This window comes from Micrasema longulum, unplaced genomic scaffold (assembly GCF_059751315.1).
Source record: "Micrasema longulum isolate JH-2025_06_02 unplaced genomic scaffold, ASM5975131v1 h1tg002636l, whole genome shotgun sequence".
NCBI lineage: Eukaryota > Metazoa > Arthropoda > Insecta > Trichoptera > Brachycentridae > Micrasema > Micrasema longulum.
The window spans coordinates 27,623-45,804 of NW_028279771.1; the positions used below are offsets into that span (position 1 = coordinate 27,623).

The window sequence follows — 18,182 nt, forward strand, 5'->3', positions numbered from 1 at the left end:
CGCGTATGTGTGAGTATAGCGCACGCGCCAGCTTATAAAAATCCACCAGTAGTAACATGTGTAATTTACAAAATAATTTACGTGACAGTAAAAAATAAATGCAAATTGGTATATTTTATATTCAATTTTTCGCCTCTTCAAAGTGCTCAATTTAAATAACAAAGATACTAAGTTCCTAACGGCAATGTAGTACAAAAAAAACAGATCATTTCTAATATAACGCCAATCTACTTAAAATACTGTCAAGGAATGATAAATTATAAAATAAAACTATATAATATTTTCTAAAAGTTTCAAAACAAAACATTAAAAAGTATGATTAAGTTGTATGTATGAGGAAACTTCTATTTACAAAAAATAGTGAATTGTATTTTGAAATTAAAAAGTTCTATATTCAAAAAATTGATAAAAAGAAAGTGAAAAAAATTCAAGAACAATATTTTGAAATTTGCGTAACAAAATATTGATTTCAGAGCTCCCAAAACCTTCCAAGGGTGTAATTTAATTTAATTATTAATTATGGTATTCCTGTAATACAGAAGTCTATGCATTTATAAGGCTTATGACTTATTACTGCCTGGTTTGAGTAGTCACTTTACACACAGTGCAACATCGTCAGCCGATATTTAACCATCCACATACATCGGCGTGATACATTCCGATGCAAGTTACACATTTCATCATCTCTGTTGAGATGTTCATTTTTGTTAAGAAACATTCGATTTGCTGATAATCAAAACATAATCTCTTTAAATTTTTTATTTTTCACGGGCTAATTCAAGTACTTGTAAAAACAAAACCAGAAAAAATAAATATATACTCTATGGTATTACATCAGTTATGTGTGTAAATAGAAGGATCACTATGGTTAGGCTGTCAAAAAAGAGTAAAAAATCAAAACTACATCATTTTTCACTGGCAGTACTAAATTATAAAAGGCTTATTCAGTCTGTCATAGAAGAGTAAAGAGAACAAAAAAATTGAAACTACATTTGTGTTGGCAACACACAAATTTCAAGTGCCTTGTCTTGTGATCTGTTGTGACAAGGTCACGACATTCTATTTAAGTACTTCCGTCTTTTAAGTGTTACCATAACCCCTATTTCTTTTTAACCGTAGTAATTTTTTTTGCAACATTTCGTTGTCCCTACACAGCCACTGAAACATATGATTGATAATTTTAGTTTCATGTAACAATTACCAAACGGAGACAATTTTTTAAATCAACTATCAGTTTGATTATTATCAATCTAAGGTATATTTTTTAAAATGTCTTATTTCTGCTTTATCACTTTCATTATATCTGTACACAGATGGAATGCTCTCCCAGCAGAAGACACAGACAGCGAGAGTTAAGTGATTATTCAAAAAAGACTTTTAAACCCCATCTGTTCTCTGAATCTCAAGAAAATTTTAATTCAATACTGTATAGAATAACTTAGGTCTTCGAGGGATTCCTACAAAAATTGCGCTATATACGTTATCCACAGTAAAAAAAAAACCTTAGAACACCAGTCAATGCCCTAAATTAGTTTCAACTCGTCTGACAGACTGTAAAAAGGTGATGTTCTATTCCTGTACCGGTGATTATAACATTTTAAAATAAGAACATCGACGCTCTCAACTCTTTTTTGACAGACTACTGATATTTGAGCCACTACTGTTCGTCCTTTTCTTTGGCTCCATGTTTGAGGATGCGCGTGAACTCTACGTAGTCGAATAGTCCCCCCATCCTGATGGGAGCTTCTCGGTACATCTCGTCCACATCTTCATCGGAGAACCGGTCCCCCATGGTGGTGAGCAACTCGCGGAGACGCTCCTCATTTATAACTCCGTTGTTCTCTTCGTCGAAACACCTGATGAAATAAAAGTAATATCCATGTAGAGATGAATCCGCTAATGATTGACCACGTATTCGAGATCTGCGCACAATTTGCATATGTCGACTCGAACAGAACTTTTTAAGTGATCAGCGGGCAAAGTGGAAAACATCGTTTGAGGGCAAAGTGGAACGAAAAATAAATATTTCCGAAAAATGAAATGAGAAGTACAAGATCAAAATATCAAGCAAAACAAGAGGAGATAACTCCAGGCCATTCAGCAACAGGTAAGCAGTGATCTCTTACCTGGCACATCGAAACATCAATACATAATACATTAAGCTGTCTCCTTTGCGTAGATACCTTACACAGAACCATCAACAAACAAAATATTTTTTTACAATGGGCTCTCGAACTGTGCGTTGATGTGCAAGGGTTTTAGGAATAGAGTAATAACGTGCTACAGCCGCAGAGCAACCAATATGGCCAAAAGATTATCAATCACGAAGTAAGCTATAGTTTACAGCAAAACAATGAGCCAAAACAATTAGGTCGAGAATCACAAGCACGGTGACAAAACTGTCCGTTACATGTTTGTTGTTAAACCAAAAATTTGCAACACTTTTGTCTTATGCAATAGAGCAAAATTGCGTGTCTAAAGCTGTAGTGCGTTATTACTCAAGTTTTGGGTGATATCATTGCAAAAAAATATGTTTTGTGCTAAAATTGTCTACATTCCACTTCGCCCTTTTTGACATTCCACTTTTCCTTCGTGATAAGGCAAAACATGTCTATATTATCTCTTATTGTGTACTTATATGAAAACTTATTTTATGGATTGTATAAAAATTCTTGGATTCGTCGCGCGTTGTAAAAGCTATCATAAATCGTTGCATAATTCATAGTAAATTTCACTATCCAGTGCCCAAAATTGAGGAACATCCTTATCGTATCAAAGGTAGGCCCATATCAGTGTTCCTTTCCTTTCTTCGAATATTTCCAACCTTTTACAAAACTGAATGAAATTCGTTTTTTCCCTACAGTCCTTAATTATTTAATTTTTAGTCCTAGATTTAATTTGTGTTTTATTTCAATTGTGCCTGTATGCATTATGAGGATATGTGTTTACTATTTTTTTAATGGACTAAGTACGTTAATACATAAATAATTTGTAAAATATACAAGTTTTCTTAGCTAATTCAATGAAGATCCTAAACAAAAACATTTACTTAATGTATTTATTTTGGCCAAAGTCATGTTTTCCACTTTGGCCTCCCCTTTCCTATATTATTTTTATATTTATAACATAGTTAATAAGTTCTGCATTTAGATTCGATTTTTAATGATTTGTTCTCTTTTCTTCACCGATTTTAACTTTGGCTAAGGACAAACAAAATGTGGATAATTACCCAAAGGCATTCTTGATAACTTCTTCTGGGTCAGTTCCCTGTAGCCTCTCTCCGAACAGCGTGAGGAACATGGTGAAGTTGATTGGTCCGGGAGCTTCGTTCATCATACCCTCCAAGTAATCATCGGTTGGATTTTTACCTGCAAATAAAAGGCAGTGGATTGAGAGGTTTTTTTTTTTTTTCAAATAATCAAATGAAGTAACATATTAAATTTATAATATTTTTTTTCTTGTATGTACGAGTATACCTGTACAGTGCATTTGAATGTTTAATAAGCCTATCTATGTTAATGTGTTAGTGCCTGTCGGTGAACCGAGTAAACATCAAAATTTTCTTTGTATTAAGTTTGGTCACGCACACATAAGCAAAGTTTTATCAAAGATTTGAATGGACTGTACAAAATAGATTTATCTGTATAACATCCGGCTCGCTGGGGTAGAAACTAGAGGTCAAAAAAATTAAACAGTTATTCTCCCAAAAAAGTTTTACACAAAAGTTAAACTGTTAATGCAAAGAAAACTTCATAAATATTAATTATTCACAACTTAAACAATGCTTCTTAAAAAACTATCTATTTAAAAAAAAAACTTATACGAGATTTTTGCCAACACTGCTACTGTTATTTAGAAACCGTTTAATTAATTTGTGAAACAGTAGCTGTTACTGCTACGCCCATCTCTAGTGTAAACCCTGTTTCAAGCGAGGCATTTTATTTTTTTTAAATTAGAACATTAATAAATTATCCTTTCAAGAATACATTGCCTATTATACAAGATGGTTAAAAAACCAATTGTATTAAAATTAGCTGATAATCAATTATGAATCAGTCCTTTTTTTTTTTTTTTAATTCCTGCAAAGGATAGGTATTATAAGAATCATTAGAAGTCAGAGTGTCATACTGGACATTGCCATCAAGACACATCAAGTCGGTAACACTCTTCCAGGATCAGAATCCAAAAACCAGAGTTCAGTTTCACACTCGGAACTTTATTATTCATCAGCCCGGATACAGAACAAATAGAAATAATCATGTCAAGGAAATCAAAGCCAGAATTAAACATTGATGATTCAGTATTTAAAAAACAAATTCCTAATAAGCATATAACACAAATTTCTTCATGCATAAAAATCACTTAGGTAAGTTATTTACATTTATGATTCATAATTCTGTTTCATAAAATCAATGACACAATATTACAAACTGGATTAAAAATATATTTCACTACAATATTAAAAACCGCTTATAAAATTACTCGCAAAATATCAATTGAAGAAATGAGGCTGGAAGAAAGGAATGTTTTGTACAGTTTTAACTTAATTTTTGTTTGTTCTCTTTCGATTTCACTGCAAATGTCATACTTATTTATTTAACTACATATTTTTATAAGTTGTTTCTTTTGTCTTTGTTCGCGGACACTTTTTTTATTTAGGATCCACTCGTATGGACACATATCATAAAATAAAAAATATTTTACTTCTGACTGAACCATAGTTGATGATTTGATGTAAATCTTATTTGAATAACAAACTGGGATACATTTGTTGCTGAATGTTTTTTATAGGAATGATGATATAAGAAAACCAAGCGCCTAGTCGACCACGGGACATCTGATAGAGCCTGCCGCGAGAGAATAAGGTTGGAAGAATCCCATTACAAGGTAAGTAATTGCATTCATTGTACTGTGGTTCAGTGAAAAAGTATATGAAGGTAACTCAACCGCAACTACAAAATCCGCAAACCAGCAAAACCCGGAAATTCGGGTTGACGTCTGTATCAACACGGTTAGCGGCCTTTCTAGGGGCCGCTACCACGCTAGATTATGTATTTAGAATTAGGAACCTTGGTATATGTTGAGCGGCCAGGGTAAATGGTGGGGCACGCAGCACCGACAGTATAAAAGGTGTGTTTAGAAAAAAAAAAACTATCACTTCTTCTCTGACGTTTGGCTTTCACTTATCTCTACTCTCTACTCCCCGACCCGGTTTTCTACTCGACTTCATTTCGCTTGACACCTTCGCTTCCCCCTGGACTTTGAACTTCCTTCCCTACGGATTCCTGATCACGGCGAACTGGAAACTTCAACCTGAAGTAAGAGGCCCTTCTGAGGATATCTCCGGCTTTAACGAGACTTAACTGGGTCGCCTAGCCTCCACTACCTTACGACCAGTGGACCGGGACGTGCGCTCTAGTGACTACAGCGGAACCACAACACGACGCCGGTAGGTTAGCTATAGGCTTTATAAAAATAAATACGTAGTTTAATGATTTAATAAGCAAAACCACAAAGTTATCGCTTTAAAAATTAATTTAGAATAATATTTACCTAGAGAAGCCAACATATCGTGCAAGTCATCCTTGTCGATAAAGCCATCCCTGTTCTGGTCGATCATGTTAAAGGCTTCCTTGAACTCTGCAATCTGCGCTTGGTCGAACATGGCAAACACATTACTGGTGGCTCTCTGGGCGCGCTTCTTGGTCGTGCCGCGGCGGCCGGCTGTCTTGCGGGAGGACATGATGGGTGACTGGAAACAACAAACAAACGAGGGTGGATCCTGAAGTGCGGGACTTTTTTGTAACTCGCGTTGTAACTCGAAAAGCAACACTACTCCCGCCAATTGTCATCTATCAACAGACTTCAGCAAAATTTTGAGCAATGTACGTCATTCAATTTGTGTTTGACTGCCACTAAAACCAGACACCCGTGTGAATTCTTGCATTAATGCAAAAAAGTCAATATCATTTGGTGGTCAAGCATTATTTTTTGAGTAGTGACTCAATATGTTGAGGCGAGACGGTTCTAGAAACATATTGTTGCAGTGTGTTGTGACGCGCCATAAACCCCCTCCATCACTTTAGCGCAGACTTGAATTGTTAGATCGGGACTGCATCGTGGCACGCCACACAGGCGCAACGTAATTCTGTCCATAATTTTTTTTAATTAGTGATATCAACAGATAGTGCCACAACACAACATGACACAATACTGCACAATGCCTTTTTACAGAAAATGTTGAGTTATGACAAGGACAAATCGTTAACAAATCGGACATACATTTCTTAAATTTTATTTACTAAGATTTTTTTTAAATTATATTTTTCAAAATTGAATTTCGTCTTGTTTTGTAAGGATATTTCAATAATCTAGATAAGAAATAATATTTAAAACAGTTTTATTTCGTCATCCTACATCTGTTAATTACATTTATATTCTCAAATCATCACTGCTAAAGGTGGGGTTGTTTTTGTGAAATGAAAAATATAATATAATGAATACTCACGGAATTATCGGCAAATAATGTATTTATAGGAGTCGTAATGAAGCGCGGCCTGCGATAATGACGAACGAGTTATTACAGAGAACTGAACACACCCAAAAAGGAAGTTAATGCAATCTTAGAATCTCAAGAGAGGGTAAATAGAACACCGACAACATGTGCCTTTAAACCGAGTTAAAACGCATTAAAAGCTTATAAAAGTATCTCAAACTCTAATAATATAAATTTAAAACATTAATAACATGTAACTTGAACTGTTGCACAAAGCATTCACGATAAAATAAACATTTAACACAAAGAATGCACGCAGGTGAAGATGACGTTTCCTAATATGGCGATAAATACAGCACTCGAATAATTTATGCTAGATAAACAAAAACCTGTAATAAGCGAATATCGTGCTATCACTTAGTTAACTTCAATATAAGTCTCTTTTACTTACTTTTAAAAATGCAAACAACGAAAAATTAAGGATTGTCAACGAACTGAAATTCCACAAATTTGTCAGTTGATGACTAATTATATATTTCCATATGGAAGAAAATACGATTCCCAACGTTCAAGTTAGAGTAGGTACTAAAGTAAATCGTGAAAAGTGCTTTTAGTTTATTGCTACATGGCAATATTACATTTGACATTTATTTTGACAAATCGAATTGCTTCTTCGTTCTCGGTAGTAATTATTTATCATATATTCAAACTTTGAACCAAAAAATGTACCAACCTGACTATCCAGCAGCCTTAGGCCTGCTGACGCATTTAAATAGTGACGAATTGAAAGAAATCCTTAACGACGACGGCAAATTTGAAACAATTTTAAAGGATATTAAACAGGTAAATCACACTGTGACTCATCCTTCCTTGTTTGATTTTAATTATTGCAATTACTAAATGTTTCCACGCAATTTATTTTAGATAAAGGATTGGGAAACTGAAAAAGAAATGCTAATTGCGAGTAATAGATCACTAGCCGAGTACAATCTTAGTAAAGAACCCGAGTTTTTAGAAGCCAAACAAAAGATTTCGGATCGCTCCGAAAGAGGAGAGGAACTTTGCAAATCTGTGCAGGAAAAATTAGAAGAATTAAGTAAGTCAATAATTTATACACTGAAACGTATCTTATTGTGTTTTCTAGGCATTTTTCCTAAAATTAATAAAATATCTGCTTTTGCCTAGAAACGTAGAACGGCAGTAAACAAATGAAACGTAATTTATAACATTAGGTTTCTTTTCAAAATTTGTAATAAACTCATGTGTGGTCTAAAAAACAAGGTGATCTTTTATTTATCTTTTGTGTGGCTATGAGGTCACATGACTCTACATCTAGAGTCGATTATTGTAATGGTATCTACGCAGGTCTACCAATGAATAAAATGACTTGCCTACAGCCTGTATTGAATGCCGCAGCGAGACTTATTTTTGGAATCTCTAAGTTCAGTCATATCACTCCACTACTTTAGGAATTACACTGGCTACGTTTTACACATAGGGTGGAATACGAACTCCGTTGGCTTATGTATAAGTCACTGCACAACTCTGCTCCAGAATATCTAAGGAAACTCTGCATTCCAGATGAACTAGCTGACAGACGTCTTACGCTTAGATCAGCTACATCCTTGTCGAAAGGAAAAGTTATTATACATCTACGCAAACAGCGCACTAAATTTGGCAAACGCGCATTTGTGGTCGCAGGCCCTATGGCATGGAATGCTCTCCCAGCAGAGGTTCAAAACTGTGAGAGTGAAGTGATGTTTCGGAAAAAACTTAAAACCCACTTGTTCTCTAAATCATTTGAATAAATCCTTAGCATGTGGTGACAAAGTACATTGTTTTTTCTTAAATTAAAAAAGCTAAAATCAAATTAATGAGGTATTATATTACAAAAACGGCGCTATATAAGTTATCCATAATAATAATAATCAACATATTGATATGCATAGATCCGCCCTATATAATAAAATATTGAAAAAAATTGTGACGTGAAAACGTACACATAGTTACCGAGTTTCTTTATTTACACCAGGACATTCGGGGTGTAACGTACGCGTTACCACGTGTGTGCGCTGGTTCATCACCCGCGTCTGCCGCAGTCAGACTTCCCGGCGTAAATGAGAAGCCACCCTCCCAGACAGTCAAAGACAAAGTCGGAAGGCAGGGGCACAGCTGCGCCGACCGCAAGTCAACCTCAATAGCCCTGAAAAGGACTTTCCACCCGGTCCAAGTGGTGTAGAGAGGCAAAGGCAGTCAGCTGGCAGAGCAAAGCGAAGAGCAAAGTACAGGAGGGCGAACAGGGCGGAGAACTGAATGAAACACGTCTGAACTGTTCAGAGTTAGGAACTCAACTGATTTAATAATACAAAATAAACGCCTTATAAAGCGGTGCGCGTCAGGCTCCGTGAGTCAGCCGTCCCACCCATTACGGCTGCCTTGGAGCGGTGGGGGTAGCTCACCCCCACCACTTGCTACATTCCGCCGGCCGCAGGTGGCGTAAATACCTAGCGCCCGTACAGGCTATTTTGCCGGCAGCCGCGACGCGCGCAACAATACAATATACAATAGGTAATACAATATAGGCCCTTTTCAGGGTCTTACAAAACACGATTAAGACACAATATGAAATACATAAATACAGACATAAAAGAGTAAACTCTGGCTATATTCTCCCCGTATTACTGAGGCCAGGCTCGAAAGCGAATCATTTATCTTTATTGGGAGCCTAGCGCTCAGTCATACAAATACCGGGTTCCTAGCGGCGTTTATCAATTCACTCAGTTATCATTTACATTTACATATATCATTTACATTTACATATATCATTTACATTTACATATATCATTTACATTTACATATATCATTTACATTTACATATATCATTTACATTTACATATATCACTTTTCATTTGTCCAATTCAACGTTATTTGCATGTGCGGAGCAGAAACAAAGTTGTCCACTTAATGAGTATGGATTTTAATAAATTATTAATTTTTAAACATTATGTACATGTGTTAATTTTTCTTTTTAAATACCTATATTTCAAAATATCTCGTCTTATGCTTAATTTAACACGACATTACGGCACCATTTCTAGGGCGATTTTTTAGCAGTCTTTTGAGAGTTAAGTAAGTCAGTTTATCATTCCATAAAGTTAACGCCGATCAATAACTAGTACTCATTTCTTGACAATTTTCTAGAATCGAAATCCGGCGGAGTTTCTCTGGACACGACCTTGGCCCTGCTGGAAACCGCCGCCGCCCAGAGCGAGGAAGAGTCGGAGACTATCGCGCAGAAGTTCCTCGCGGGGGAGGTGGACATCGACAAGTTCTTGGAGGAGTTTTCAAAAGCTAGGAAGGTCATGCACCTTCGCAAGGTCAAGGTAGACAAGATGAATGAGCTAATAAGGAACAAACATCAGCAACCCAAACCTTCACTGTTCGGTAATCCACAGAACACCCCTTACCCCTATCCCGAGCACGGATTCTACCCCCCGTCCAGCGTTCCCTATCCCACTGGCCCTCTCAATATGCCCATGCCAGGAGTTTACAGAAACCACTTTTAATCTACGATGTTCAGCTGTTCAAAGCACAACAAAACGTGCATCAAAGATATTTTAATAATAGTATTATATAATGATTTCATTGTGTACATACATACATACATACATTTTTTCTTTTTCTACCACCTCATAAATTATTTTCCTAATCTTAATATTAAGTCAAACACAGATTTGAGTATATTAAAATTAAACAAAACATCAGACCATTGTTTCGCCTTGTTAGGGCATTTTCAAACTAATGTGAAGATTAAGTAGACGGAAGGTCCTTATGTACAGTTGCACAAATACAAGTCTAAGTACTTAAATAATATTAACAAATTACAACAGGGATGGAAAATACCTTAAATAAGGGAATATTGAAGTCTAGTCATTTACAGGGCTTATTACCTGGTCTAAGAAATTTAAAATTTGGAAAATTGTTTTCAGGCATTGCCTAGTATGTGAAATAATTCAGTCAAATGAAAAAAAAAAAAAAGGGAATATTGAAGTCTAGTCATTTAAAGGACTTAAGTGGCCACTTTACACACTCTGTCACATTCACCATTTTGCCTATGTTTGAACATCCATATTTATTCAATTTTTCCATTTGTTGATTTTAATGAAGTTAAAGGGCTGAAACCTTTATTGTTGTGACGAGATTCATTTGACTGAATTATTTCACATACTAGGCAACGCCTGAAAACAATTTTCCAAATTTTAAATTTCTTAGACCAGGTCATAAGCCCTGTAAATGCCTAGACTTTAATATTCCTTTCTTTAAAGTATTCGCCATCCCTGTTATAATTTGTTAATCTTAATGACTCCGAAAGGAATTAAATTCAGTCTTTTGTCTACAAACATTTGAACAAACTCAATTATTGTAACTTAAATCATTTAACGCGTCATTCTTGGCATGTACATAGATTATAATTATGATTTGATTCATTCAAAAATCTGCCTTACAGTGGAACATGAGAAAAACGGTATATTAATTTCATATATATGTATGCGAGAGGTAAACTCCCGGAGTCAGGCTTCCCAGAAGAACGAGAAGCCACCTTCGCAGACAGAGTCAAAGACAAAGTCGGAAGGTAGGGGCACAACTGTGCTGACCGCAAGTCAATCTGAATAGCCCTAAAAAATACTTTCTACCCGGTCCAAATGGTGTAGAGAGGCGAAGGCAGTCAGCTGGCAGAGCGAAGCGAAGTGCAGGAGAGCGAACAGGGCGAAGAACTCAATGAAACACTTGTTAACTGTCCAGAGTTAGGAACTCAACTGATTTGATGATTTCATTTTCACACCTTATACAGTGATGCGCATCGGGCTCCGTGACCCGCTCCGGCCGGCTTGGAGTGGTGGGGGCGGCTGACCACCACTCGCCACATGCTGCCGGCCGCGGGTCTCGTAAATACGGGCGCCTAACGCCCATACGGGCTATTTCGCCGGCAGCCGCGACGCGCGCGACATGATAATTATAACACAGTGACCCTTTCTAGGACTTTATTTACATTAATTTATTATTTTACATTGAATTTAAATATTCTAGGGCTATATTTGAGGCCAAGCTCGAAAGTGAATCATTTATCTTTATTGGGAGCCTAGCACTCAGTCGTACAAATACCGGGGATTCTAGCTAGTTTATACATAATTTATTATATTTTATACATATACATTGTACGCGTCCGGAACAATTATTATTATAACGATCAAATCATAATATTTTGACCAACTAAGGTTTTCACACAAACCAAGAAAAGGTTTTATTGTTTGATAAAATTATGTTAAAGTTAGTAAAAAAAAAAAAAAGAGTTCACCAAACAGTAGACTGACCGTATATAACATTTCGTCGTTACGCCGTAAATATCTGATGAATTAATTTTCTTTATTAAAAATAATCTTCATTAATATTATTCAATTTTGTTTCAACAAAAATTTGTTATAATGAGGAATTCCACTGTTTTCTAATTTATTTTTTTCTATTAGCGTACTATTTAACCAAGCAAAAATATATTTATTTTTTTGCATGTTATTTACAAAGATATGATTTTTTAAAGTTACATTTATCAAATACCGCGCCAAATGACTGTAATCAGTGTGTCACTTTTCAGTAGTGACGTCATGAAACGGTTGGCGTTCTTACTTTTACTGACCGCGGTAAGTTGTATTTCTCCAGCCAATAACAAAACTGACAAGAGTCTATGGAATATTGCTTTGATTACTTCATTTAGTTGATCGTAATTTGCTCATTTCTATGTTATGGTTGTTTTTACGAACGTTTCGATTTAAAAAACCTGGAAAGTTGACATAATCTCTGGTTGAAATGTCAAATTATACAAATTATACTCTTTTTTTTCTATGGTCAAAACGTTCCTTACAAGGTTTGGGGGGCTTTAATGCGGAAACCGGAAATACTACACGTAGATATAAGGAGTGACATCATTATTTACGATTTTAAAATGAATAGTATTTTTTATTTATTTTTGCTTGCATTTTTGAGATATTACACGAAAACATTTTTTAAATTTAATTCCGGGTTGGGCTGGAATTCCCCATGGTACATATATTTTTAAAACGTTCTTTATCACTATATTGCTCACTTGTCCGTCCTCTTCTAGAATATGTCTCCGTGATCTGGTCTCCCTTCTATACAGGCCGGATGAATCATATCGAATCAGTGCAACATATTTTGCTAAGAAAAGTAGTATGGGTGATTGGCCTCGAGAGGGGAGACTACACTTACGAGAAATGGAGTCAATGTTCAAAATCTCAAGTCTACAAAAACATAGAAATAACATTGACTATATTTATGTTGAATTTACTAAATGGCTTAATTGATGTACCATATTTACTGCATTGAATGTTCCGATCAGCGGGTTGTGAAATAATAATGCGCTGTTCCTCGATCAGCACAGCACAAACTATAGCTTGCATGCATCAATGTCCCGATTGTGTCGCATTGTAAACTCGAGACAAGATCTGGAGTTTTTTGGTGCAAGTCTTACTAAATTTAAACAATCACCAAGATAAACCAGATCTTGTCTTGAGGTAGTAATTATTTTTACATTTTTTGTCCTAGCTTTAATTTTCTTTAAACATGTTTGAGTATATTCAAATGCTTGCAGACTGACTGGATTTCCTCCCTTGGGAGTTATTCATATTTAAATGTATTTCAACAGAGGGAAAACATATTTGAGAAGGGGATATGGAAGTCTAGGCATTTACAGGGCTTATGACCTGTCATTGGCTGGTTAAGTGGCCACTTTGCACACTGTGTAACATTCACCATTCTGCCCATATTTGAGCATCCACATTTCCTCAACTCTTCCATCCGTCGACTTTTGTGAAGTAAAAGAGCTGAAAGCTTGAAATGAAAATGTTTTAACTATTGTAACGGACGGTTAAATATGTGAATGAAATGCAATAATATAGTTAGGGCCCCCGGTATCTGTAGGCTAAATGTTGGACCCACAATAAAGGATGAATATTCCACTTTCTGGTCTGACTTTAGCGATACCGGGGTACTATAGAGCAGGAATTTGTGTTACAGGCCCTAAAAAGGGCCTGAATCTAGACGTTTGACCCGTTATTGCCCTAACATGCATTTGTATAAAGACTAAGGACTGCCTTAAAAAAGGCATTTTGTAATTGATGTGGCGCGTGCGGCGGCTCCCAGCGAAGTGACCGGGCCGAGCGCCGGCACCTCCCTATATGCACTTTGGGGGAGGCGCGCCGGCCGGGTATAGTGGGAGCGGTATTTCCCCCCCCACTCCCGTATTGGCCTAACGCCGGTTCGGACGCAGGTAGCGGGAGCCGCAACACGCCCTATATAATGTGTACATTTAAAAGAATAAACATTGAGTTCGCCTCGAGACATCAAGTTAGTCTGATCGTTTCATTTCGTCACCCCGCCCGACCTCCCGCTCTACTACTGGATCTACACCTTGGACTTGACCATCGCTTCACCCCAGGACTACGAACCAGTATCTTCCACCGACCTACGCAGTGACACCGGACTTGAGAGGAATTTCGAGACTTCATAACTTTCGGGATTTACGACCCCGAGAGCGACGACGGCAGCGAGACACGGCCAACACCTACCCCTTGCTACAGGATTGTGGAATACAGTCCAAACTGTTACTTGTACAGTACAACTATATAACTCCCCAGGGAGGAAATCCGGCCAGCCTGCAAGCATTTGGACATACTCAAACATTGTTGACTTAACTACCTGGTAAAAGGAGAAGTAGGTAAGCCTAGTAGGTGATTTGGTTCAGCCAGATAAATCTCACCCACGTGAAAGGTTTCAGCTCTTTTACTTCACAAAAGTCAACAGATGGAAGAGTTGAGGAAATATGGATGTTCAAACATTGGCAGAATGGTGAATGTTACGCAGCGTGTAAAGTGGCCACTTAAACCAGCCAATGACAGGTCATAAGCTCTGTAAATGCCTAGACTTCCATATTCTCCTCTCAATTTTTTTTTCCCTCTGTTGAAATAATTTTTTATTCAATTGTGCCTGTATGTATTGTAAATATTTTTGTTTGCCATTTTTTTCATAGACTAAAATAATAAATAAATAAAAGGCACACTGTCTAATTTATCTCCTGGACAATTTTTCAAATGTCACTCTACAGATATTGCCGGTCCAACGAAGATTTGGCCATTCTTTGCCTCAGCTTTAGGTTTATATTATCGTCGCAAAGAAGGTTTCTCATTATTTTATATGGTGTTCCTTAATTTATCTCTTTCATGCATAATTATATTTAAACAAAACTAAAATATTTAATAGGCTGTTAAGATAGACAAATCTTGGGAGTTTTTAAATAAATTGAATTTCCACTCATGTATTGCATAATATTTTTATATTATTTTAAGTGTTAATATATTGAATCTGTTTTATCTTTTAGTTCTTGAATCTGTAATGGCTATCAAGTTATGTTCCAAGTTCGAAAATCAAAATGCGCAAGAATAATTCTTATTTACAAATGTGTCACTTGCAAATACTTCACACCCATAGAATTAAGAATAGTCCAGAAGGAGCGTAGAATCATATTTGAATACATCGGACATCGGACTGTGTCCAAAAATCCCCTTACTATGCCCCACTTTCGCCGCGCGCATTCGTGATGTCGCCGCGTAATGTTGCACGATGGGAAAAAATATAATCAAAACACAAATGTAAGGGAGAAAAAAAGCAATTTGTTAATTTCTCTAAAATTTTACTGTGCAGCCGGAAATATTGATTGACACAACACAGTAGATAAGTGAAGGGTCATTTAATAAGAGTAATAGAATTAATGAACTTTGAACTTAAAATATAAAACAAATTTTACTTAACATTAAACGGATATTTTTATATCATGTTAAATAATATTTGATGTTTTAAAGATAATGTCAGTCAAATGTCCACCACAGAGTTGTTTAATCCGAGGTCCAATTTTCATTAGTTCTCATTAGATGAGCAAAGTAGGATAAAAAAAATTATTACCCTGGCAACACTAACGAAATTTGCATTTTGTTTCTTCGACAATCTGACAGATGGAAAAATAATTCAATTTTTAAGTAAAGCATTTGCTACTTACACATTCATTTGCTAATTACGCATGAAATGTGATCCCTTCCTGTTTCTTTAAGATCCTAGCAGTATTTCTACACTTTAAAAGGACACAACAAGGCATAGTTGAATTCAAATCAGCAGTTGCATACTGAGCGACGTCTACAAAGAAACTAATGGGTCAAAAGGTAAACCTACTCATTTATGAGTAGTTTAATCGCCTTCTGATTGATGTGCGTATGCGGTTTCTGGACTATTCTTAATTCTATAGTTCCAAGTTTAAAAATCAAAATGCACAGGAATAATTCTTATTTATAAATGTGCCACCTGCAAATACTTTACACATTAGACTTAAGATAATATTATATTGTTATTATTAACCATTTTTATGACATCATGTATTGTAAACTATTATAGTAATCATAATATTTTTTCTGTATTAAAATACATGCATAATTATTTGAAGTTTCATATTGTCTTTTATTTCATTGTTTATGCGGTCATGAAACCACGTCACTCACTGCCAGAAGTGTCCACAAAATTAGGCGCCGTCAGCAGTCTATGGAAAGGCGAATGTGGGGCGTCTCCTTAAGAGACCGAATAAGGAATGAGGAGATAAGACGCCACACAAACGTGATCGATGTTGAAGAAAGAGCGGGAAGACAAAAATGGCAGTGAGCGGGTCATGTGGCGAGACAAGAAGTTGATAGGTGGACCCCCAGAATACTAAATTAAAGAAACCCTACGAAAATAAAGGGAATGTGGGGAGAAACGGGCTGGTAAAATGAAAAATAGGATTAACATAAAAATGCGTTTGTAAGAATCTAAATAAAACATTATTAAATAAATATATTTTATTTACATCTTATAAGCTACATTGTATTTATTTACATGGGCATATTTTTTATAAATAAGAATAATAACATACTAAAAAGTGTTTTTTCTGCAGATAAAATTATTGGAGGTACTGGTTGTTTAACGTTCGCAAAACTTACTCAAATTTATTTAAAATCTGCAGGATGTTGATTTAAAAAAAGGTTTTATTACATTTTAACCAACCACAACAGGCCAGGAGGCCCAATTACAGTGGTGAATTACAATACAGAATACCCAGGCTTCAGAAAACTTCATTTTTTTGTGTTCTCACCGGGAATCGAACCCGGAACCTTCCGCGCGTGAGTCGAGCGTCTTGACCACTGCACCACAGAGGCGCCAAATTATCAAAAAGTGTGTATACTTTTTTTTCCAATATAATTTGTACTGTGCATTTTATTTACACCGTATTCATTATTATTATACTGAACACAAAATATTAAATAAAAAACGTGCTTGTTTAAAATAAATAAATTTACATGTGATTGTTTTTTTCGCTCTAATCCAAAACAGATTTTTAAAATCAATATTCTGTACATTAAAAATGTTTTTGTTTAAGTTTCGCAAAACCCCCAGCACTAGATAGTCGACCTATACATGATTTGATTAAATGAAAATATATATTTATAAACCAGTGCTTTTAATCCATATCTTAATACATATACATCGAATACATATTATAACATTTTTACTATTAAGAATCGCAATGAAATTCAGACAAACGCAGAAGCATCCTGTGTATATTTTATTACCATATCATTAGCAACCAACAAAGCAATATTTGTCTATGTCACGCTCATAAGCGCGAGACAGATATTATTTTCATAATGCGTATGCCATGCGATGTCATGGGCTTATTCACAGATACTACACAATGCGTTTGTGTAAGTATTGCGAACCATCTTTAAAAAATCCACCAGTACTAGCTTTACATCAAAAACGTTATTATTTTATTACAATGACAGGTCATAAGCCCTGTAAATGCCTAGACTTCCATATTCCCTTCTTTAAGGTATTCTCCATCCCTGTTGTAATTTGTCATTATTTTATGTTATTATTTTATAATATTTTTTTGTCTAAGTGCTTTTAAAAACAACACTATTTTTTGTACTTTCAAAGTTCAAAAACTTTTAAAAGGCATTTTGTATTTATTTATTTCATTGTTTTCTACAACCCATCTTATAAGGGTGAGTTTAAAAAAAATGGTATGCAAGCAATATATTTAAACCTGTCGTTTCATGAAACATCTGTATTTAACCTCAGTGTAATCCCACTGAAAAACTGAACGGATATATTGTTCCGTTTGTAACAAACATACTTATAATTAGATGAATGTGGGTAATTTTTTAAACTTTGTTTTTCCCATATATCAAAATGAAATTTTTGGACTTAACTGGGATCACACCACGACCCGGAAATTTAGCATTTCTTTTCCAAATTCTCACTGTAATCATTTGTGCCTTAATATAAAGGAATACATTACGATACATTGCCTCTGCCACTCCAAAACTTTTAAATTTTTATCTTCTGTTATTTTGTTTTGTATTGCTATGGGAATAAGTGTTCATGATTATTTTTTTATGTTTGCCTACGATTTTTTTGTTCGTGTTAAAGGCATAAAAGTCATTAAAAAAATTAAATAATAATGAATGTGCCACTAAAATAATAGTTTAAATATTTGAATACTTATGTTTATAATAGCAATATGTCTGTGCAG

General features: G+C 35.4%; 2 protein-coding genes across 3 annotated transcripts; one reads left to right on the top strand and one right to left on the bottom strand.

Moving 5' to 3' along the window:
- Nucleotides 1-365: 365 nt before the first annotated feature.
- sqh (Myosin regulatory light chain sqh) lies at nucleotides 366-7,022 on the bottom strand. 2 transcript variants are annotated; one of them, XM_088240906.1, is made up of 4 exons: nucleotides 6,948-7,022; nucleotides 5,554-5,752; nucleotides 3,230-3,368; nucleotides 366-1,856 (listed from the first exon to the last, which is right to left on the bottom strand). In XM_088240906.1, exons 2-4 carry the CDS (start codon nucleotides 5,741-5,743, stop codon nucleotides 1,658-1,660), a joined length of 528 nt encoding a protein of 175 aa, XP_088097032.1. In that variant the 5' UTR covers nucleotides 5,744-5,752; nucleotides 6,948-7,022; the 3' UTR covers nucleotides 366-1,657. The 2 variants fall into 2 exon arrangements, with proteins under 2 accessions (XP_088097032.1, XP_088097033.1); XM_088240907.1 differs by having other exon boundaries at nucleotides 390-1,856; nucleotides 6,509-7,022.
- Nucleotides 7,023-7,132: 110 nt separating this feature from the next.
- On the top strand, nucleotides 7,133-10,459 carry Vps37B (vacuolar protein sorting 37B). Its single transcript, XM_088240905.1, has 3 exons — nucleotides 7,133-7,339; nucleotides 7,421-7,592; nucleotides 9,698-10,459. Exons 1-3 carry the CDS (start codon nucleotides 7,220-7,222, stop codon nucleotides 10,060-10,062), a joined length of 657 nt encoding a protein of 218 aa, XP_088097031.1. The 5' UTR covers nucleotides 7,133-7,219; the 3' UTR covers nucleotides 10,063-10,459.
- Nucleotides 10,460-18,182: the final 7,723 nt, after the last annotated feature.

Excerpts from the sequence above, each read along its gene's own strand:
- Vps37B (XM_088240905.1), top strand. The coding sequence starts at position 7,220 with ATGTACCAACCTGACTATCCAGCAGCCTTAGGCCTGCTGACGCATTTA. Across the intron at positions 7,340-7,420 it reads TTTTAAAGGATATTAAACAG|ATAAAGGATTGGGAAACTGA; the intron begins GTAAATCACACT and ends AATTTATTTTAG. Across the intron at positions 7,593-9,697 it reads GGAAAAATTAGAAGAATTAA|AATCGAAATCCGGCGGAGTT; the intron begins GTAAGTCAATAA and ends ACAATTTTCTAG.
- sqh (XM_088240906.1), bottom strand. The coding sequence starts at position 5,743 with ATGTCCTCCCGCAAGACAGCCGGCCGCCGCGGCACGACCAAGAAGCGC. Across the intron at positions 3,369-5,553 it reads CGATATGTTGGCTTCTCTAG|GTAAAAATCCAACCGATGAT; the intron begins GTAAATATTATT and ends TTTTATTTGCAG. Across the intron at positions 1,857-3,229 it reads GTTATCAAGAATGCCTTTGG|GTGTTTCGACGAAGAGAACA; the intron begins GTAATTATCCAC and ends TTATTTCATCAG.